The sequence below is a fragment of the Castor canadensis genome, chromosome 16 (assembly GCF_047511655.1).
Source record: "Castor canadensis chromosome 16, mCasCan1.hap1v2, whole genome shotgun sequence".
NCBI lineage: Eukaryota > Metazoa > Chordata > Mammalia > Rodentia > Castoridae > Castor > Castor canadensis.
The window spans coordinates 45665819-45690184 of NC_133401.1; the positions used below are offsets into that span (position 1 = coordinate 45665819).

At 41.5% G+C, this 24366-nt stretch overlaps 1 protein-coding gene across 8 annotated transcripts in view; it reads right to left on the reverse strand.

The window, feature by feature from the left end:
* Mcc (MCC regulator of WNT signaling pathway) overlaps nucleotides 1-24366 on the reverse strand; it is a 437017-nt gene that overhangs the window by 218407 nt on the left and 194244 nt on the right. The window contains exon 2 of one of the 8 annotated variants that reach the window (XM_074058877.1): nucleotides 9944-10069. The exons of the other annotated variants lie outside the window; for them this stretch is intronic. Coding sequence (XP_073914978.1) covers nucleotides 9944-10069 — 126 coding nt within the window. The remainder of the gene's footprint in view (nucleotides 1-9943; nucleotides 10070-24366) is intronic. 8 annotated transcript variants of the gene reach the window in all.

A 24366-nucleotide genomic window follows, 5' to 3' on the forward strand; every position in this document is an offset into this window, starting at 1 on the left:
GCTTCTGCCTTCAGTCTCTTTAGAATGACAGCATCTAGGCTCATGAAGAATTAGAAGTCAGAAAGGTATTGTCTTTTCAGATAATTGTAGGTATTCTTTTTTTGGTACTTCTCCTAAAATTCAACAAATGTAATCTCTTAACAGTTAATTACAGTCCAGTAATCCTGGGTCCAGGCATTTACCCAAGGGATATGGAACTGCTATGTCAAAAAGACTCCATGCTCATGCTTATTGCAGCACTATTCACAATGGCCAATTTATACAATAACCTAAATGTCCATGAATGGCTGGACATCAATGGATAGAGAAAACGTACTACGTGTATGCACAGCAGGATACCTACTCAGCCTTAAAAAAGAAGTCAGTTTGATCATTTGTGACAACATGGGTGGAACTAGAGAACATTATGCTAAGTGAAATGAGGCAGAAAGAAAACTACCACCCTGTTCTCACCTGTAGGTAGACTGTAAAAGAACCGAACCCCAAGCAGTGAGTACAGTGGCAGCTACGCAAGGCTTGGAGGGCAAGGAGGATGGAAGAAGTGAGCAAAGAGAATAAAATCTCAGCCAGGAGGAACAAGTTTCTTTTTCTGAAGATCTGCCTAACATGGCAAGTACAGTTACTCATAGTGTACCGTACACTTCAAAATTATTGAGATTAAATTTCAAATGTTCTCACCACAAGAAAATAAGTATTTGTGGTGATAGATATGTTCACTAGCTTGATTTAATTATTTACACTGTATTCATAAATCATAGCACCACTCTGTATCCCATGAAGGCATATAATTATAACCAATTCACAATAAAAATATAAATAAAAAAATAGCAATATGAAATATGAAAACTTTAGATAAACTCTCTCTAGTCTGTTACATTTAAATCCAATAGCTCATCTTAAACTTTGAAAGGATCTTTTATCCATGCATGATTTTGAAAAATCCTGCTTCACTGAATTATGAAGATATTCCAAATGTTGACACATTTCCTTAGAAAACATAAAAAAGTCACATTCATTAGTATTACCATCAAAACCTCACAAGGTACCCCATTAATATGTGTAACTTTATGGGTTTTGTCAGTTATAATTTAAATTTATTACACACACACACACCCATCAATCTTAACAGAGTCTCTTTCAGAACTGGAAAAAAAGTTCTGGGAAGTTGTCAGGCACAGAGTAAGCAATCCAAGTTTTCCGAAATTCCAATTTTCACTTGACAGCTCAAATTTTATCAGTGGTAACAGATACTGTCAGGTTGTTTTCTTGAAGTTTGTTTTTTTGTGACGTTTGAGAAAATATCAAATGGCTTACCTGCTCAAGAAGTGATTAGTTGAGTTAGGATACATCACCATAGTGAATTATCTCAGCAAATAAACTAATGGCCTTGGGAAATGCTTATGATATAATGTGAAGTAGAAAGTTAGAACAAAACTGTTTATATATTGTGGCACACGGTACACTTTTAAAAGTTTGTCACTTCTTCCCAAGGTTTTTCTATATTCACCGAAAGGGTGAAAACCCAAACTCCAAACTTTTTCTTATGCAGAGGGTTGGTATCCATTCTTTTGAGAAGAATTTACAAATAAAGACTAGCTAATACCTGACATTAACAGTGATTAGAATATCTGACAGACTGTACCACCTTTCAACTTATATTTAAAAAATTTACTTTCATTCAATTTAACTGACACAAAAGAATGAAGGAAATACAAACCCTAGTCTATTAGATCTGACATGGGAGAAATGGGGCACAGAAGATTAAAAATGAATTGGGCTGGAGGCATGGCTCAAAGTAGTAGAGTGATTACCTAGCAGACTCAATGCCCTGAGTTCAAATCCCAGTCTCACCAAAAAAGAAAAAAAAAGTGAATAAAAAAGCATGCGTTTCCATGTTCTTCTTCCTGTAAATTCTGAAAGGACAAATAGGCTTTGTCCACCACTGAGGCATTTGTACTGATTCCTTCCTTGGATTATAAAGTGTCCACATGCTGCTATATGAATCCTAACAGCCATCTCCATTAATGTTCCTGGAGTATGCACCAAATTACCTGTTATTACTAAATTCAAGGATGGCTCCTATCTACCATTTACCAACAAAGAAGTAGAAAGACGGGATTAACCAATCCCTCTCAACCCAAAAGCACTAACTGTTCATGTAGGCCTCCAGAGCTTTTTTGAAGGGCAAAGTTCATGCAAAACAAGGAGCCCATTGCCCAAACCAACATGTCCTGCTGTGCCTTCAGGCTCCCTAGGGGTATTCAGGGCAATAGTCCAGCAGATGGCTAGCCAAAATAGTATCAATCCCAGACCCTGGTATCACTACTTCTTCTTTCAACTCACCTGTGCCCTTAGGTAGAACGGGGGAAAGTTAGAAGAAACCATTCTTGGCTTGTGTTTTATAAGAAAACTTACCTATTTCCTGGACTGGTAATTATTTATATGCAAGCCACCTGTTCTTGATTGCAAACCCTTGAGCACTGTACCCATCTTACTGAGAACTTAGGTACAAATACTCAGACACATGACTTTAATTCTCTAAAAGGCAGAAAGGTTCTCTTCTTTTATAGAAAAGAAGAAACTGAAGAGAAAGTAACTAGTTGTAGTGAGCTTGTAGCAAACACAATTGGGATCCAAACACAGGTGTGGCACAAGCCAACGATCCTCAAATGTTGGTGTGTGTCAGAATCACCTTGCAGTGCCTGTTTTTAAAAGATTCCTACATTCTGAATTCCTAACTCAGTAGGTCCGGAGTAGAGTCCAGTAATTTTCATTTCTAACAAGCTGTGCTGTTCACAAATGCTGCTTCTGCTCAAGGAACCACACTTTGAGAACCACTGTTCCAACCATCTTCGCCAGCACTCCCTTGCAGAGGGTCCAATGTGTATGCAGAGAGCAAACAGAGAACCACAGAATTCAAATGGGCTACAAAGGTTGGAATTTGGATATACTTTTCAAAACTCAATTTGAGAAACACTTTTTCCTACTTGTATATTTTTTTTACTCTCAATATATGCCCTTCAAGAAAACCTATTTCAGGCTTTGGTTTTGCTTCATGGTACTAACAATGAGTCTATCAAGTAGCAGTCACCATCCCACCATCCTAGCAGATAAGGCTGGAGAGAAGCTGAAGTTCCCAGTTCCTTACCTCTCAGAGGAGTGTGTTGTCAAGACAGACCCTGACAAGTGGAGTCTCTGTGTCCTCTAAGCTCACCAACAATTTGGCAGCAAGAGCTGGCGTTAGAGACAGCAGACAGCTTTCCAACTTGACTAGGCAAGACAACTGCACCTCTTCTAAGTGCTGTTGACAGACAGGACTCCTAATGGAATGATGCTGAAGGCAGTGGACAAGAGGAGACCTCTTCCCAGAACACTAACTCTGGGTCAGATATAGCTACCACAGCAAAGAATCTCAGCCATGTTACCATTGATTAATCAATAATGGCCCTGGTTCACTTAGACAGTGGGAGAACTCTGGGGTCAACGGAGCAGGCGTCCACCCAGGAAACTGCAGAATTGGCACTGTTAAAAACTCTACGGGGGAGGCGTGCACACGTCTTCATTGGAATTTCATCTCTCAGAGTAGTATAGCTTTCAAGGACAGGGCAGAAAGACTGCAGTAATTTTACTGCAAGTCACCTACTCTGAAAAGGAAAAGCTGTAATACAGCTATTGCCTGAGAGGTTAGCTCCAAGTGCATCTTCCTTTTCCCTAGACATGTACAGTGTAACAGAAAACAGTAGAACTCTTGCATACAGATCAAGACACCAGTCTCACACCTCATCATAGCAAAAGCAAAAGAAAGGAGGAGAATAAAAAAGGAGGAAAGAAAACCACTTGTAATTAAAGGGAAGATAGAAAAAGAAGCCAACCCTGGTCAGACTGGAAGCCAAGCAACTCCCTTAGTAGAGCCATGCATTTCATTTGGTCCTTAGTCTTCATGACCCAGCAGTGTTCTGGGAATGAAAAAGTCAGGAGACATTCATGCTTTTGGAAACAAAAATCAGGTGATTCTTCAGGGTGTGACTTTTCAGTTTAAGAAAGTCCCTAAGGTAAAGTCCCACTGGAACTACCTCTTAAAACCAGCACACTCATTTGGCAAGGATGTAGGGGAACTGGAGCCCTCCCACACTGCTAGTGGGAATGTGATATCATTCAGCCACTTTGGAAAGGAGCTTGGGGGTTCCTTAAAAAGTTAAATATACACTTTCCATATGACCACACTTCTACATGACCGACTCCTCGGTACTTGCCCAAGAGAAGCAAAAGTTGGCTTTTTGCTTTGTGGGCCTATACACAAATGTTAGCAGTAGCTTGACTCCAAAGACTGGAAACAATTCAAATGCCCATCAACAGATGAACAAAGAAACTTTGGGGAATTCAATCATTCAATGGAATATTACTCAGCAACAACAAAAAAAAAGGAATGAAATGTTGACACTTAACACAAGGAGAAATCTTCATTTGAATTCAGGGCTTTGTACTTGCTAGGCAGGTGCTCTATGGCTTGAGCCATTCCACCAGCCATTTTTGCTCTGGTTATTTTGAAGATAGTGTCTCACTCACCTTTTGCCCAGGCTGGCCTGGACTGATTAAATTTTCTGCTGTCACTGGGATGACAGCCACATGCCACCACGCCCCAATTTTTCCCACAGAGATGGAGTCTCACAAACTTTTTGCTTGGACTGGCCTGGAATCTTGATCCTCTCAATCTCACCCTAATCCAAGTAGCTAGGATTACAGGCATGAGCCACTGGTGGCTCGTTAAGGATCAACTGTTAAATCTTTATATTGAGTGAAAAAAGCCAGACCAAAAAAATAATTCCTGTTTTGAGATTTTGTTTAGATAAAATTCAATAAAATGCATGCAGACTAATGTACAATGATGGAACGCAGATCAGAAATTGTCTAGGAAAGAGAAGAGGAGTGGGGAGAGATTAAGTTTAGGGGGTGATGATAGTGTTTATTATCTTGAGTGTGGTCATGGTTTCATGTCTGTATACCTAGAACAAACTTCTCAACTTGTACACCTTACGTGTGTGCAGTCATTGTTTATCAATTATACTTCAAAAAAGTACATTTTAAAAAACAGCATAGTTGAGGGGGGGAATTCAAGTATGATATATTTGATACATTGTAAGAATCTACAATGTACCCCCACCTAGCACAATAAAAAAAAAATAGTATAGTTAGATCTTCCAACTGCTGAGAAGAAGGAGGTATGAATTTTGTGACTAAAGTACACATTAGAATATTAAACTCTGTAATTCTGATCTGGGCATCACACAAAGCAATACACAATATCCTAGGGGACTTGGTTTCTCTATTTAAGTGTGGAGCCTCCTCCCTGGATACAGAGATCAGGGGGCTTCAGTCATGGGTCAAGCTCCCTGATCCAAAATTAGTCACTGACTTAAAATCTTCCCTTTATTATTGGAACACTAGCCAATTGTCTTAGAATTCTGTGAGGTTAGTGAAAAAGTTAAATATTCAGTATATACACTCAACTAAAGCTGTTCTCACCACTTCAGACGTCATAAAAGCACACAGTGGTACTTCCACGAGGTATGTGAGGATTCTGCACACTGCAGCCCATGGTCCAAATCCACCTGCCACATGAGCTGAGAGCCTATAAGCTAAGAAGGGTTTTCACATTTTCTAGACATTAAAAAAAAAAAATCAAAAGAATCTCATGACACAAAAATTATACGGAATTCTGATTTCAGTGTCTATACATAAGCTGTTCTAGAACACAGCTCTATGCATTTGTTTACATGGATGACTTGGATGGCAGAATTCAGCAGTGTGACCGACCACATGACCGCAAAGTTTCAAGTCCTTATGACATGGCCCTTTACAGAAAACACTGAGGTCAAGTCTGATGTGCCTCTGAGTATTCTGAGACCCTCAGAAGGTGAACCGTGTAGACATCATTATGATGAAAAGTAGTCCCTGGTTGTTTAACCCGCCCCAACCTGGGTCTTCAGAAAACTCTTCCTCTTCTCATGCAGAAAGAAGCAATTGTGTCACAGGATTTGCCCCACTTTGGTCGACACTAAGCAAAGAATGAAGTGGCTTCTTTTGGAGGGCCACATTTTCAGTAACTCAACCCCTATTTACATCCTATCCTCCACCTTCTAACAAACCCTCACAACAGTACTATAAATTCTTAGACTTCTTCTCACCAGTATATTGGGGCACCTTTTGTTTCAAGTTCCCCAAACCACCTGAGATCATTTAAGCAAAAAGCCAACACACTTCCTTTTCCATTTGTTCTCCGTATACAGGGGCTCAGGCTGTCTGGGGACCCAGAAACTCAAACATCTCTTTCTCTGCACCCTTCCTTCATCTTTCCCTCACTCAGACCAAGCTCCCTGAATCCCATGCCACCCTTGTTGGAGGGAGATAAGGAAAGTAATCACACCCTGCTTACAAATAAGCAGGAGACAAGTCAAGTTCACAGGTCATAAAATAGAGCAGAGTAAGTTCCCAGACAATCAGGGTGGGGAGATGAGGGTAGAAAATTCTCTGTGAATCCACTATGCCTACCATAAGGCAGGGAGTAAGAACAAGCCATACTGACTTAGAGAGACAGGCATCTCTTTCCAAAGCCAGCCTAGCAAGCCCCTCTCAGTATGGAATACTCTCACATGTTCCATATCAGTCTTCACTGAAGTCCTAGCCAGGTCCCAAGCCAAACTCCAGGAGAAACTGATGCTCTTTTGTTATGGCTCTTTTGAAAATTATCTATACTTTTTGTCTCAGCTCTGGTCACTTTCTACCTTCAGTCTCTGCTTCTTTTTCTTGCTTCCCCTTTCCTTCTCAGCACACACAAACACACACACATACCTCCTCCCAGTATCATCACCACATCACCATGAGTTCTGAAAAATATATACAGGAAATACACTGAGACTAGACAGTCACTGTCCCAAAGTGGGAGCCTCTCCTAGGTCCCCACAGTACTAGATTACACTTTGATTCACGTCTTACACAACCAAGCAGGGCTTCTTACACATGCAGCAGGCAGGCCCTGGACATGGTCACCTTTGGGAGATTTCCAGTGTCTTACATCAGGATTTGTTTGTGTTTATCTGGGAGAGGGATGGGCAGCAGATGGGAAGCACCTTGGGACTTGCCAGCCTTTCCCATGTGCACCTTGTAGCACATGAAGTCACTTTCAACATTCCTCTGGCGAGGGAACTGCTTTGCACAGACAAAAAACAAAACTTATTAGTGTGAAGAGATTAGGTCATGGAATTGCCTGGGCTCTAGGATGTTTCAAACCCAGAGTACACTGCTTTGCTTTATTTTGTTGTGTAAATAAGGGCTTAAGTTACTGACCAGTTAGCACGTGGCCTCAGGCCAATACCAAACTGGGTCAGAGAATCCTGCACAGACATGACTGGGCCAACAGTTAGCTAATTAAGAGAACTGAGCAATGATCACGTTATCAAACCATTCCAGCAGAACAGGTTTAACGCTCCCCTGTATCCTAGGGCTCGCTCCTCTCTTTCTCTCTCTTTCTCTGAAGCTATTTCCTCCTACCCTCCAGAGCTCAGCCCTCTGCTTGCTTTTCTTGAAACTCTGTCCTGTAGAATCTCATGAGTTCTTAAGCAACTGACCACTGATACACTCAACTGACTTTCTGAGAGGCTTCTCAGGCTGACTACCACCATCAACCCAAATTATGCCAAGATTTTATCCCTTCATCCCTAGCACTCATCTTCAGAAAAATGTTATCAAACTCAGTCAACAAAGCTGACATAAAATTGAGCACTGTCCATCCATACACATTATCTGCCCTTCCCCAGCATACTAATTTAATAGTGAAGTGAGGCAGCCACTCCACTTCTGAGCTGATTTTTGTACTATTACCCAGCTCCATACTGAGCCCTGCTACACAGGGATGAACCTGAGAAACAATGAGTAAAAGAAGCCAGGTACAAAAGGCCATATGTTACATTCATCCCTGCTCAATACTAGTTATATTATAAAATGGGCTAGTATTTGCATATTATGTATGCAAATGCCCCCACAGACTAAGTCATCGCTAGACTACATTGTAACATCTAACACTATGTAAAGTTGCACTATATTGTTGACGGAATAAGAAAGAAGAGTGTCTGTACATGTTCAATAGAGATGCAATTTTTTTCCGAGTATTTTCGATCTGTGTTTGGTTAAACCCACAGATGCAGAGCCCATGGATATAGAGGGCCGACTGTATACAATTTTCAGCATAAGTAAATCTGTCACAATAGTAGGTAAATGCTCATCCTGGAGCAGGGAGTGACTTAATGAGATTTCTTTAGGGGGAGAGTGATAAAAATGTCCCAAAATCAGATTGTTGTGATGGTTACACCATCCTGGGAATATACTAAAAACCACTGAATTGTGTACTTCAAACGAATAAACTGTATACTATATGGATTATATCTCAACACAGCTATTAAACACAACTTCTATATTTATATGTATCATTTATCACAAAAGATAAGTCTACTGAAAAAGAACTGTTGTCAAAGTAAAATGGATGAAGAAGGAAAAACCCAGCTGTACCTTTGACTTCTCTCTGCTCCCTCCCTTTCCAATGTCTTACCAACCCAAGTCTTGTAGTCAACATGTCTTCCATCTGAATCCACACATCCAGGTTACCAAAACAACCCCTTAACTCATTATCCTCCTCACCACATCTCCAATCTCTTCCCTATCTGACAATCATAGCCACGTTCTGCCATGGCTTTTCCTAGAGTAGCTGACTTAGTACCTACATCAGCACGGAATACACAGAGGTCCTCAAGAGGCTACACTTTTCCCACTCCATCTAGCAGTCTCACCCTGTCATGATTCGTGACTCACACTCTCTCCAGGTCTCTCTCTCACCTAGCACCACCACCACCAAAAGTCCTTTCTTACTGCTAATAGGAAACCCCTCAGGTTTCCTCAATTTACATTAACTAATCCAGCCCATAATGATCTTTCTCTGACCACCTACCACAAGAGTCTGACTTAATAACAAAAGAAGACAACTTTACATCTTGCCCCGCAGTGAGGGTCAAAATGCAGCTAAGGTCATTAAGATGGGTCATGTCTTCTGTGTCCCCCTCCATCCACTGGGCCTAGAATACTGTTACACAAAGTGACACTCTATTGACCACTAAAGACCACCAGCTCCTAGAAATAACAGCTCACCCATTACTATCTGATTTACAGATGTCCTTGAAGGGCCCCCTGTGATTATAGGCTTGATCCCTAGTGGCGCGATTGTGAAGTGGAGTTCAATGAGAGGATCTTAAGTCACTGGAGTTGTGAGCTATTTCTCTGTGACCCTTCGGTAGTTCTCATGAGAGGGTTGTTACAGCCACCACCCTCCACCTGCCATGAGGCCCCTGCCAGTCAGCATCATGATACTAAATAAAACTCTCCTCTGATAAAGTTAGCTGCTTCGAATATTTCATTGTAGCAATGGGGAGCTGACCCATACAACCACAGAAGTTTTTGGAAAAACCCAAAATTTTTAGTTTACAAAGTAGACTTGTTTTACTCATGTCAGTAAATCTTTGATTATCTGGGAGCTACTTTTAATTGGCTTCTAGAATCTCCAAGTGCTGAGCTTAAGGAAAAAAGTATCAGCTAAAACACACCACCTTGGAGGGGTCAGCAGTTTTACTCACTGGTATCCAGATGACTAGCGCAAGACAGAGGACAGGAATATTAACCGTGACTAATACTGTCATAAAAGCCAGATTTATTTCTCTCAAAGGTGAGAACAACAGGAGACAAGAAAAGGTACCAAAGGGACAAAGGAAGAATTAGAAACCATGAAGACAGTAGTGGAAATGATGTGGGTGACCATTCGAGAAGACAGGGACAAAGAAGCTAAAGTTAGCCCAGGTTTGTCACCTGTGGGGAGACAGGGTATAATATTTGCTCACAAAACCTGTGAAACCCTTGCAGGCCAGGGCCCTGTCTGTGTCTCCAAGTGTGAACTGGGCCTTGTGACTCCAACAGGCTCTTCTGTGGGGAACCAGAGGCTAATGAAGTCTTGAAGCTTCTTCAAAGGAACCTCGGATGATAAAAAAAAAAAAAAATGCTTACATGATTAAACTCTCTCTTAAATTTAGCTACTGATATAACACATCAAAAAAGCACTCCTATCTCTAGAATAATGTGGGTTTTTTTTTTAATAGTCACAGTGAAACAAATGATTAAATTGTGGTAGCTTTCTAAATCTGATTAATGTTATTCACGGACTCCCACAAACTGTTCGCCATTTATTACACTTGCTAATTAGGAGTGGTAAGGTCTTTATCTTCCTCAACCTACAGTCACATGCTTTGCTAAAAGCAGGACTCCTGGCTAATACTGTTAATGAGTTTAGCACTGCCAAAATGTCAATGGTTTTTTATTTGTTCAGAAAGGGACCCACTTATCCAGTTCAGCTGCCCTTGCTAATTTTCATGGAAATGTCAGCACAGTAATCAAGAGAAGCAACTGGCAATAAAAATGATTACCAGAAGGGGAACAAGGAGCACCCCACTGTCAGGCTGCTTCTGTGTTTCACTCTTGCACGATTTCATTCAGACACAGTTTGGTGCCAAAGCAAAAACCACTTATTTTGTTTTAAGAGACAGTTACGTTTTTGAAAAATTTGAAACACATACAAAGAAGGTGCATTATTGTTGCAGAGTATGGATTATGTTTCAGGAAGGAGATGAGAAGAGCTGAGCTGTGCCACTTGTAGCAATTCTAGGATGCTAAGTAAGAGAAGGGAACCTGGAGGAGCCAGATGTAGGTGTTTCTATCCCTTTCACACTAGAAAACTGTGTTTCTTTCACTTATTCAAGAGAAAATGGGAACAAAGATTCTTTGGCAATTTCAGCTTATCTTCTCTTAAATAAGCCTAAGTGGCTAGAAATGAAATTGTTCTAAGAGGTGGTAATGGATAACATGTCTGTACATCTTTTGGTCATGGAGGCCAGGCTGTCTGAACATGGGAGGCATTCACGTAAACTTTCATCAGATTCGGGATGGGGGAGTTGGGGGAGTTGCCTGTGCTGACTTGGGAGGCTGGGCTTCTTCCCCTTTTACTGTCAGAGTTCTAAAATTTACCACAGCTACACATTAAATTCAAGTCTCTTGAGAAAGAATCACACAAAATAAAGGCTAAAGAAAAGAAAGTGCTCAGTCTCTAACAGGTACTCAGAAACTGCCTGTGCTAAAATGCAGGCTCCTCACCTGAGCTCACCAGGTAACTAAAAGCAGGCAGAAGCCTGGCACCGTGTCTCAATTTTGCATCTCTGTCTTAAAACTTTGGGTCTGGCTCCTGCTTAGCTCTGCAGATAGACATGTGAATCACTCAGAAGTGTCTGTCTAAAAGCCAGGGTACCTTACCTTCTCACACCCCTTCAAGGCTGACAGCACAAGAGTAAGAGTAACTAAGGCATCTCACTGTCAGCTTTCCCAATGTCCAGTTCTAGACACCCAAAAAGCATCATTGTCCTAAACCTGCAGTCACCCTGGAATCCAAGAATAGAAAAGGTCTGCAGACAGATCTCATACCCTATCCCCCTACCTCCAGCAGAGGCAATCATTTCATGGGAACTGGATTGCCCCCTCAAGCAATAAGGACTTCTTAGAACCATCTTGCAGAACCAGAACCAAGATCACGTTCAACCAGACCACAGTTGACCAAAGCGGCTTAATTTTGTATACCTCTTGCCCCCTGCCCCAATTTCTCCTCAGTTAGACCTCAAGCTCAGGTCAGTGCCCCAAAGATAGCCTGAGGTGTTTTTATCTCATTCATCTTCCCAACAAAGCTATGTTGATTAAATCCCTTTCCGGCCTTTCAACCATTGCTTTCTTTGGGGTGAGTAGCCAGACCTGACATGTTGGAACCCCCCAGTCAGGCCTCTGCCCTAGGATTATGGTAACAAACCTTGTCCCAAGGGCTGACTTCATAAGTATTAAATTTTTTAGGATCTCAAGACACCGTTTTTTTTTAACCCCCCCTGTTCCACCCTGACTCCCTTTACCTAATATAATGGCATATAAAAAGGTTAGGGCTGGGGCATGGATCAAAGAGTAGAGCCCTTGCTTAGCACATGTGAGGCCCTGGGTTCCATCCCCAGTGACCTCCTCCCACTCCCACAAAAAAAAAAAAAAAAAAAAAAGAAATGCTTCATTTTCTGATGCAAGGTCCATTTTGGCTTTGTACCTTACTACATGAAGTAGAAAATATGATGACAAGTCCTCTGCATAGGAAGTTGAGAAGTGGAAATTCCAATAACAAATTCCACGTGACCAGTTATACCCTCAATTTCCACGCACATTACTTTCCAAACAACTCAGCATGTCTTTGTTCTTCTGTAAATCAAAGGGCGGAGTACTACCAACACAGGTGTTAAGAAGAGCCTTTGACAGAAAGATAATGACCGCACTTTACTGCTTAAATTTTCTTTCAAAAAATAAATGCACAAATAAGAAACTGAAGTATATGGGCTTAATTCAGTCTCTCCATCAAGAAAGTGAACAGCTTGCTAAAACAAGCATAAAAACCTTTGCTTCATTTGATTTCCTTAACCATTCATTTAGCTTAACTGAGCAATAACCAGGCCATTCATTACAGGAGTATCACTCAAAACTGGACCCTTAAATAATCAAGCACGCTTACTTTAGAGCAACGGAAGGAAATAACTTTTATCATAGAGGAGTTTTGTTTACATTTCTAAGCACAGAATCACTGTATTGGATGCTGCTGACTTGACTGCCTATGGATTCCCAAGGCCATGAAATGTCTTGTCTTTCCTTGAGTCAGTTTCCCTTTCATTAACTATACAGCTGTAATTTCTATACAGCTGTAATTTCTTCTACCAACTACCCAGAACACCAGATTGACAACCATTGGGTAAGATTAAATACTATATACATAAAGCTCAAGTATGGAACCAGAATGCAGACGTGGTACAGCACCTGCCTAGCAAATGTGAGGCCCTGACTTCAAACCCCAGTACTACAAAAAAAACCACAAACAAAACCCCACAGACAAGAGGACTAGCTTATGAAAAATAAAATGTAAAAGGTTTTCCATGATCACTTTCTTTGTCTTAGTAAAGAATTTCCTAGTGTGAAATTAGAAAGAAAACTTGGTGTCCATCAGAAATAAAGTACCTATTCTAATGTGGTTTTTACACTGAAATTCCTGAGCAAACAGAGACAGTCAGTTATCTTAGTAGAAACTCAAGTGAGTAAGAAATTTTTATAAAATTTTATAATTTTTAACTTAGCAAAAATAGTTACTTTAAGCTCAGTTCTCTCCATTAACAGCTGGAGACCCTTTAGCTGGCTAGTTTACTGATATTTATTTATTTATTTATTTTTGGTTGTCCCAAAAGGGAAGTGTGGCTTTAGTTATGTAAAGCTCTACTGCTTGTGGTGTGACTTTGGCATGCTATTTTTATTTGGCCTCTCTGTCTCAAGTTCCTTATCACACCAGGCACATAGTAAGCACTCAGAGAGGAGTCAGTGATATTGTCTCTAATATGGTAACTCCAGTGGTATATCCATATTTGTTCAGTGGGTGATTTTAAATATACACAGCATCTATAAAAATACAGTGGGTTGGGTTTTCTTTAAGTCTCAAGAAGAGCCTACAAATACAATCAGGTCATTATGCCCTCCATTCTTCTACTTTCCCTGACAGATCTACATAAAAAAATAAAGAAGCAATTTAATTATCTTCTTCAATTTAAAATTGGACTCCACCATGCTCATATTAACATAACCAAATGATAGAAAACTCCTTTAATGGCAAAATATCATTATTTATTTCTCAGTAATTTCTAATTACCAGGACACACTTGTCCAGGGTAGGAAATGTTCCCTTTTCTAACAGCTAACCTAGAAATAGGAACAAACTCATCAGAATTCTAGCAACAGCAGTAACAAAACATAATTAGCTCCTTGGAATTTATGAGCCTGTTCTTTCTACAAAATATAGCAATGATTCTTTTAAAAATGAATACAATAATGCTTGGATTGCAAGGCAACACTTCTGTGAATGAATTATGGGGCCTGACTCTTCTATCACATCTGGCAAAGTTCCTTTTGTTTTGTTGTCCTTCTTTCATTCAAATTTGCAATCTCAAAAACCTAATAAAATCACTACCAAGTGGATAGGCAGCACAGAATCATGGAAATGAAATAATGTTGGCTATGTAGCTGCTGACTCTTGGGGCCACCAATAATAAAGGTTGTACCAAGCAGGTGCTCGTGGCTTATGCCTATAATCCTAGCTACTTGGGAGGCTGAGATTGAGAGGATCATGGTTTGGGTCAGTGGAGGGGGGGAGGGATGGGGAAAGCTCAGGAGATCCCCACCTCGACCAATATCTGGGTGTGGTGGCAAACGGCTGTCACCCCAGCTAAGTGGGAGGCTGAAATCAGGAGGATGGAAGTTCAAGAGCAGCCTAGGTGAAGGTCTGAGAGCTCCCATCTACAACAGAAAGAAAGCTGGGTACAGTGCTATACATCTGTCATCCCAGCTATGATGGGAAGCATAAAATAGGAGGTTCATGGTTCAGGCCCACCTGGGTGAAAAATGAGACCCTATCTCCAAAATCACCAGAGCAAAAGGGCTGGAGGCGTGACTCAAGAGGTAGAGTACCTGCCTATAAAGTGTGAAGACCTGAGTTCACAGCTCTAGTACCACCCAATAAAATAAAGATCATAGAAATGGTTCAAGGAATAGTTTAAAGAGGTTGTTATTACTTGTTGCTACTATTTCACTTGCTGGATTTGTCATTGCGGTTCCTGAGGGACCAAAAGTGACACTGGATACACTTTTTGAATACAAAGACAAAAACCAGAATTCCTCCAAAGCAGGAGACTCCTTGGTTATACCAGGTACTAGATCAATGCATCTTCCCAGCACACAGCAGGAGTGCCTTGAATGTTTGTCCTTTCCCCTCCCACCAAAGTCCATTAAGACCGACCCTCAGCATAGTACAGAAATGGATCGGAAGTTTCCCTCTTGCTCAGGGTTTTCTAAAAGCCATGTCCAGAGAAAGTGCTAGAGATGAGCAATGATATCTTGGGAAAGTTTAAGGTTGGGACTCAGGGTTTTATTCCCAGTCATATCTTCAACATGGTAGGGTCTTTCTCAATTGGGTCTTGATTTTTGGTACTGTATTATGTATTACAGAGGCACAGCAAAAGAAGAGCACATAAAGTACCAGACACTCCCAGCTGCTAAAGACACTTCCAGCCTTGTAGGAGAGGCACAACCTCAATAGGAATCAGGAATGAGGCCACATTTTAAAGCACTTAAGTATGCATGTGAAAAAGGCTAGAATTAGAGAAAGTTCAGGACTCTTAGAAAATACCTGACTTAATATTGTAATTCAGGATGAACATTCCTCTCTTCCTCTGAGCCTTCTCTTCAATTGCAAATGTGTGTAGGTTATCCGCACCCTAGCCCAATGACAACTCAAATCACCATCACATGGCCCAGGGATCACCCATGCCCCTCCCCCCTGATTATTGGTTGGGAATCACCAGGTTCTTTCCTTCCCATTGGTTAGTATAGGTTTCAAAAGCACCTGGAAAAGAAACACAATCTCTCGGCCTCCAGATTCCACCTGGGCCCACCATGCTCTCTTTTGTAACTTTTAATAAATTCCATTTACACCCAGATGTCCTGCCATGGATTCCTTCCATGTGGGACACAAAGAATTTGGAAGTGTTCTGATCAGAGATTGCACCATTGCCGTCAACACATGGAGGCACTAAATGCAGTAGGATTTTTAGGAAATGGATAAAAGTAGGCTAGGTGGTGGTACCAAGCAAAGTCAGCTGCAGAAAAAAAAAAAGGCAGGGCGAGGGGAGCATATTTCATGATTAAATTATATTAAGCAAAGACAGAAAAATAATACTGTGCAAATGGTCATGGTAATAAAGATTAGCACCTCCCTCCCTCCCTCCTTGTCAATAATAAACGGAATGTTGAGGGCAGGGGGCTCGAGCTCTAGAGCCCATGCCTCAGGGGTGGGAGGCCCGGGGTTCAATCCTCATTACTGCAGAACAAAACAAAACAAAAAAAGCTGGATGATGAAAGAAACAGAGCCTAAAAGCAAGGCTGAATCAGTTAAGAAGCCCTTCCAACTACAGAATATGCTCTGTTGTGTCTCCTTTCTTCATTCTGCCAGGCCTGTCCACCATGTTTCAGTCTTATTTTTATTACGGGCTCCTCTCAAGACTTTCATGTATGTGTGACATCCACAGGAAGAGGGGAGTTTGGCTCTAGTCAAAGGGATACCAGCTTCTCCAACACACACACATAGATTGCTGAACATTGTATATCCTATGGCCCTAGAAAGCAGGGTGAGACCTTCTAGAAGTCACTGAAAAGGGCCACAGGAGGGATTTACTTCAGCAGCCACTTCCTGAGATAGCCTCAATGCTGTTGTTAGTGATTAGAGTGGAGCATAAATCAGGGTCCAGGTAGCAGAAATTGCTCAGTTCCTTCCTTGACTTTGTTACTGATGGTATTAATTCTTAGCAAACCAACTTCCTCCTGGCAAAGGGGGAAAACCAGTAGGGAAGCATCTGTATTGAGCTGGGATAATTTAATTTTGACTAAAAATACTCCGAAGGCTAATTGAGGCCAGACCAGTGTTCTGGAAGCTATTTCCTATCATTCAAACAGTCAGGTTTCCCCTACAATCCTTTGATGGCCCAAGACTGGGCTATTTGAAATCACCAAGTAGAAATGCTTTCATCATCCAAGTTCCCACAATCAACTCTTTCTATTTGCATAAATACTCATTTCTGAATGAAAGTCTTCCTTATGCTTGAGAAAATATGCTTGCACTGAATGACATTTCTGGTTAGGAAGCCAGGCTCTGACACCTCCTGCTTATGCTTGGCTTCCAGGGAAGTGGGAGCAGAGGAAAACAGGCCAGCTTGCAGATGGCTTTGCTCAACACAGTTTGGGGCCTTCCCCTCACTTCCTGATAGCAGCAAAGACCTAAGACCATCCTAGCAACCAGAGGGTCCCGCCTCCCAGGTCATCCAGGGTGGACCACTGGATTAATGAGCTCCTTACAGGAAAAAAACAAAGCACTCTGCAGCTACTAGCCAGTCCCCCTCCATTCTGTGACAAAAATAGTCACTCTGATTCTGATTCCCAGAGTTAAATTGATTATATGGCATAGTTTGCCAAGTCAGTAGGTTAAATGTTGTTCTAGATTAGCATTTTGGTCACATCTACTTTAAACAAAAATTAAAGAACGCCTTTAACTGCAGACTTGTACTTAGCAACATAGTTCAATTTAGAAATTTCCAAGTAATAATCTTGTTGTTATTTATAGGACGTTACCATTAAAACAGAGAAAGACTAGCAATTCATATTGGTAATATTCTTTGGCCAGAAATAAAAAATTTAGCAGTCCCTGTGATTAAAAAAGACTCCAGGGTGCCAGGGTTTGTACTTCCTACATTACACTGCTTCACAGGGACTGGGGATGGAGCCAGTGGTAGAGTCCATGCTTAGCATGTGCAAAGCTCTCATTTATTGCCCAGCACCCCACCCCCACAAAAAAGATGACTTTGTTCACAGAACACTTCACAAGAACACATTAATATTAAATCCCATGGAGACAGTACATGTTAGAAGAGAATAACATTTTTACATGTTCAAGGCATCTACAATTAGTTCCATTTGGTGGTTTTAAAAAAAAAAAAAAGGCCGGCCCATTTCACCCCCCTCATCCCACACCCCATGGATCAAAACATCAAGACCACAGCAGCCACAATTATGCTGGCCCCAAAAGGTAGCCAGTACCTCAGCACTGCCACCCAGCCTAGCTTGTCTCTGGATCCCTAGCAGCACGCCTTCATCATTTTAAAGGCATTCTTAAGTAAGCAACAGGCAGAAAACCAAGCAAGCAGGCCTGGGGTAGAACAACAGATGGTCCCAATTTGTTATATTAGCTTGTGTGTTACGTCTTTTTAAAACTGACCTTTATAGACTTTGGATCATATTACAAAAAGACCACCCCAAGGGCCTTGAGGTATTCTTGTTTTTTTTCTTCTGTAACATCAGACACCAACTCTACACAGCACACTGCTCAGTTTCTTCCTTTAGGCACATTCTGTCTCCCGTGCCCCTTTCAACCTCCCTCCTTCCCAGTCACTCTCTTCCAATCAGCCATTAAAGACACAGTAGACCTCTTTATCCACAGCTTTGACTTCTGCAGCTTCTGTTACCTGCACTCAACTGCAGTTTAAAAATATTAAATGGAAAATTCCTGAAGAAATCAATTCACAAGTTTTAAATAACTTTGGTGAGAACATATTGCTGTAATGGTTCACTTTTATTGTTGTTGTTAATCTCTTACTGTACCTAATCTGTAAATTAAACTTGGTCACAGGTACGTATAGGAAAAAAAAAACAATGTGTTTATAATAAGGTTTGGTACTGTCTGCCAGTTACAGGTATCCACTGGGGGTCTGGGAATGTATCCCCCACAGATCAAAGAGGACTATTGTAGATGAAGAAAATAAATATTTATTCGGTAGATAACATTACAGTATATAAAATGGATTATTAATTAAAATTTAATGTTTTAAAGAAAATTCATTAACAAAACCTGACAGGTTATAATACTGTCAAACCATAGCATGATCCCTTGAAAGGAATATTAGTAACTAAGAGAACATACCAAAATGTTACTTGATAGTAAAATCGCAAGTTTTGTGCTTATTCATTTATTTTCCAAATTTTCTATAAATACACATTACTTCACATCTTCATATCTTACTCCTTACCTTACCATTTCTTTGAGGAGGAGGCAAAGATGGAAATACTTGTGTAATAGAAAAAACTAACCAGACTTTTCCTTTAAAAAATTAAAGAACCAGGACTTAAAAAACGTGATGTGCTTTGGTTATAACGGCCAATTCGGAGCTATAAATGTGTGTTGATCATATAGACATAAAATGCTAGAGGGCAGTCCCTTCACCTTCATCTGAGCCCACGTGAAACACTTATGCAGGATAGCACTTATACAGGATATGGAAAATATAGGCACCTCCTATGACAGAATGGACAGACTACAGGCCAATGTCACAATCTGCCATCTGCCCATTGAGTAAGTAGCCATGAAGACCAAAGATACCCAAGTCCTGACCTATCTCTGAGCCTTGTAATCCAACAGTCCACTGCAGATTTCCACCTGTCTTACCAACAGGCACCTCAAACTTGTCGAACCCAAATCTGGACTCGCCACTCCCCACAGACTGGATTTTACAGAAGATCTCTAATTTCACAATCCTCCCAGAAACCTGGACATCACCCCCAGGGTGCATCAACACACCGAACTTACCAACCCACACACCAAACCCCAGGTCTTATGGATGCCAGCATGGAAGGCATGTCTACACAGTCCGAGAAGGTAGTATGTATTGTACCAGCATCAGGGACTCTGGAACTGAACCCCAGTTTACACCTTGCCTTACCACCTGTTATTAGATGTGTGGCCTTGGGCAAGATTCAAATCCATCTGAGCACCATCCTTCAAAGCCAAATGCTACTATAGCTAGGACCTGTCTCATGGGACTGTAGTAACATTTCAGTTAAGGTCATTCATCTATCTATCATTTACCTATCTATCATCTATCATCTGATACATTCTGTATGACATGAATGTAAAAGGGGACTGTTTGGGAAAGAGAACCAGAAGCCTGTAATCCTAGCTACTCAGGAGGCAGAGATCAGGAGGATTGTGGTTCAAAGCCAGCCCAGGCAAATAGTTCAAGAGACCCTATCTTGAAAAACCCTTCGCAATAATGGGCTGGTGGAGTGACTCAAGAAGTAGACCCTTGTTCTTAAAACCCCAGTACTAAACAAGAAGAAGAAGAAGAAAGAAAGGGAACCAGTGGAGGGGACAGGAGAGGGGAATGAGAGGATGATGGGGAGAGGAGTGTGACTGTGATTCAAGCACATTATATTGCATAGTGAAATCCATTAACATGGTTTTTTAAAGTGGGGTAGAAGGGTAGATAGCAGAATAATAGATGAGGTGAATATGATTTTAAAAATTACACTAAACAACAAAAGTATCCTAGTTTTTAACATGAACCAGGAAAACAAATGAAAAATAATAAATAAATACAAATGAAGGTCATTGTTCAAAGTGAACACTGTGGGTCAGGTACCATGAACGTTCTGGACTTGCTGGTGAGTAGCAGCCACTGGCGTAGGTTACATACATATTAATACTGTTGTATTAATGACAACAGTGTGGTGATGCCCTATGTGGTGGGAGCACAGGAGAGGGAAAGAAACCCAGACCAGGAGGGAAACACCAGGCAAGGTTCTCCAGGAACTGACGTTTTAAACTAGGTTGTGTAGGATGCACAGATGGATAAGCAAATGTTATGAGCATGGGTGATGTACCAGTAGAAGATAGCAGAAGTGAAGCTATAGCCATCCAGGTTCCTTGAGAACAAGCCAAGTTGGCTGGAGGTTACAATGTGAGGGTGAGAAGTGGCCAGAAACATAGCTGCATTGGTCAACAAGGCTATGGGGCTGGATTCCTTAACATCAAAGGTTTTGAGGAGGGATGTGATCCCCAAAATGCACTCAAAGTGCTATTCTTGAATATTGTAATTGTCTTCATTTTTACCACTACATAGTCGGGTTTTTGCTGTACAGAAATTTATAATCAAAAGTTTTTTGGGGGTTGGAGTACAGCCCAGTGGTAGAGTACTTGCAAAGCATGTGTGAGGCCCTGGGTCCTACCTCTAGTGTCAGAAATTTCTTTTTTCTTCTTAAGCTATCCTTTTCCTATTAATTAGTAACATGTTAGAGTATTTTGGAAAAGCAATTAAATTTTTCCACCCCCAATTTACTTGGTGGACTAAAGGCAGGTACATAAAGGGGAAATCTCTTTAGAAAAGCAATGACAAGGTTAATTTCTTATCTAAGTCATAAGCCTGGGAACTGCACATAGCTCATCTCACTGACACGATTCCAGTTGCTACACAACGCCACAGACCCTTCGTGTTGCAGCATTGGGTAAAAAGGTACCCGTCTGCCTGTTCAGTCCACATGGATGCCAAGGGCTCAGGATGCCCAGAGTCATCAAAACATAACGAGTGATTGCTTAGATGGAAACCTCATTCTACCACTGCAGAAAATGACAGTGTAATATTTGAGGGGTTTTGTCCTTTTTTTTTTTTTTGGTGGCACTGGGGTCTGAACTCAGGACCTCACTCTTGCTAGGCATGTGCTCTACCACTTGAGCCACTCTGCCAGCCCTATTTTTGTGTTGGGTGTTTTTGAATAAGAGTCTCTCAAACTATTTGCCTGAGGCTGGCTTCGAACCTCAGTCCTCCTGATCTCTGCCTCCTGAGTAGCTAGGATTACAGGCGTGCCCAGCCAATGACATATTTTGAATGAACTGTACCAAGTAACCCTGACTTTACTGGGATACCTTATTAGCTCCATACAGCCACCTGTGAATACTGACTTTCTTTTTGGCAGTATGGGGTTCGAACTGAGGGCCTTGCACTTGCAAGCATGTGCTGTATCAGCTCTTTTGGCTTTAGTTTATTTTTTAGATAAGGTCTTGTGCTTTTGCCTGTCTCCAGCCTCAGACTATGATCCTCCTAGCTACACCTATCAAGTAGCTGGGATATTAGATGTGAACCACCATGCCCAGCAAACACTGACATTTTAACAATTGTCTCAAATCTATAATTCTAGCTACTTGTGAGGCTAAGATCAGGAAGATTACAGTTTTGAGGCCAGCCTGGGCTGCCAAATCTTCATCTCCAAAATAACCAGAGTAAAATGGACTGGAGGTATGGCTCAAGTGGTAGAGTACCTGTTTTGTAAGTACAAAGCCCTGAGCTCAAACTCTAATCCCACACAGAAAAAAAAAAAAAACCTCAAATTAGTGAAATGAATTTTAAATCTCTATCATTCCTACAGGATTAAGAATCATTCACCCAAGAAAAGCAATTAACATATTTCTGTCACTTGCAAATGAATACTGAAATTTAACTGCTGGGACTTCCCTACCTTGTAAGAAAAGATAGTATTTTTGGCTTGTAGGGCACAATTATGTATAGAATATTATTATAGAGAATAATTCCCATGAGAGTCAGCCAGAAGCAAAGCCCATCCTTAAATACCACGTATCCATTTCTAATTTGGAAAAGAGCTTTCATAAGGCTAGAGGCAATAGGTTACTATTCTTGAGAGTTTGAACAATTTTAGTTTTGATTAACTAGAGTATCAGTAGACAATATGCATTCAGAAGGATGCTTCTGAATATCAGACCTGTTATGGTGCACCAGTAAACAACCAGTGTTTTGTTGTCTGGAAGGCAATACGTTTCTGGAAGTACAGATTTTGCTTTTGAAATGAAGAAAGGGAGAGAATCCCTCACAAGGAGGTGGAAAGTAATTTTGTACCATATGGCTTCATTTGGAGTATTTCAAGAAAACATCAGTAGTGATGCTTCTTGACTTAGCATGAGGTCATATCCTAATAAGATACATTTGAAGTTGGAAACAGTGTCAGTTGAGAATGCATTAGTCCACCTAATACAGGGAACATGGCAGCTTAGCAACACAGCACACTGAAGAATACTGGTCGCTTACCCTCACAGACCTGGGCTGACTGGGAGCCATGACTGCTGCCTAGCATGTGAGAGAGGATTCTACTGCCTACCGGTGGCTCAGGAAAAGATCAAAGTTCAAATTTTGAAGTATTGTTTCTATTGAATGTGTATCGCTTTTGCACCATTTTTAAAGTTGAAAGACCTTAAGTGGCGCCATCAGGGAAAATCTGTATTGCCACCCTTGACATTCACCATTTCTAACCCCATGTGTAACAATTCCAGCTCCCAGAGTCACTCCCACCATCCCAGGACTAGATCCGGCCTCCACTCAGCTTCCACTCTGATCTCATCAGGCCCTTACAGGATACCCAAAGTCAGGTACAGATATTCCCATGAGATTCAGCTGGAAGTAAAGCTCTCTGACCCTAGTCCTACTGGGTGGACCCCTGGAGCTCAGTGTTTACTTTCAGAAGCATAGCCCTGATCTCACTTTAGGGAGAAGGAATGTGGAGTGAGCCATGGGGCACACATGACTGGTATAAAAACAGTTGCCTTATGTGAACCTTTTCTACTTTTCTCTTAGTCCTATGTTCTTAGCTATCATGCATCTGATCAACCCCACTGCAGAAATGTACTTGGAAGAGAAAGCCCTTGACCAGCTCTACCAGGTAAGCTTCCGAGACAGAGAAGCAGGTGAACAAATTACATTATGGAGTGGGAAGTGGGAAGTCAGAGACATAGGAGTGCTGCTACATCCCATAGTGCACTTGGCATTAACTAGGAGCTGAGAAAGAACTGTCAGACAAGGAGGCGTGTTGTTGGTCTAGAAGTCAAGCTGGTGTCACCAGGTGAGGCAGACCATTACAGGAAGAGGGACTGGCATGAGTTTTGCTTTGAGAGGCAGGAGGGAGGGGGAGGAGTACCTGAGACAAGGTTTGGCTTACACAACACCCGTGCTTCTCCTCTTACCTACTGGGTATTCAGATCCATCAGGCTGCAGGTAACTCATGAGGCCACAGCTCAGAGATAGTAGTTTAAGCCATGGGAGTAGAAACCAGCAGGAGAGGCCATGGAGAGGAGCCAGAAATGGAAATCAAAGGGGTGCACACTCCACAACCAAAAAGTGCAAGGAAGAGGAAGAGGAGGAGAGGAGGCATGGGGACAGGCGAGGGCTCAGGGTTAGGACTCCTGCCAGTTCCCTTCCTACCTCCTTCAAGGTTCCTGCCCCCCAGCAAACAACCAAACTGTTTAACAACTACAAATACCAGCAGGGATATACTACCACTTCCTCTCTCTTTTCTGATTTTGAGACAAAAGCCTCCATAAAGTACTAGAGGCTTAATAAAAAAAAAAAGTATCAAAGAGAAACAGAAGTGACCTTTGTTGCTGTGAGGCACATCCCAAGTCCTCTCAAACCCATTTACCATGCTCCCCCTGTCCACATGTCCTCCATCACTGTCACTGCCATCCAAAGCAAAGCCACCACCCATACTGCTATGCCCTTCTAGTTAACAGACTGCAACTTGCAAGAGAAGTCACCAAGTGTGCATCACTGATAAAACCTTTTCTACATGAATGAAATGGTGATACAACACTGGAAGATGCAGTTTCTCTGCTCCACAGCCCATTCAAGACCTACTCCTGGAGTCCTTCTCTCTCCTGTCACACTGTCTGTCATGATGGCCATCCTAAGGACAGTGTCTGGACACCAGAGAGATGGAGGATACTATAGC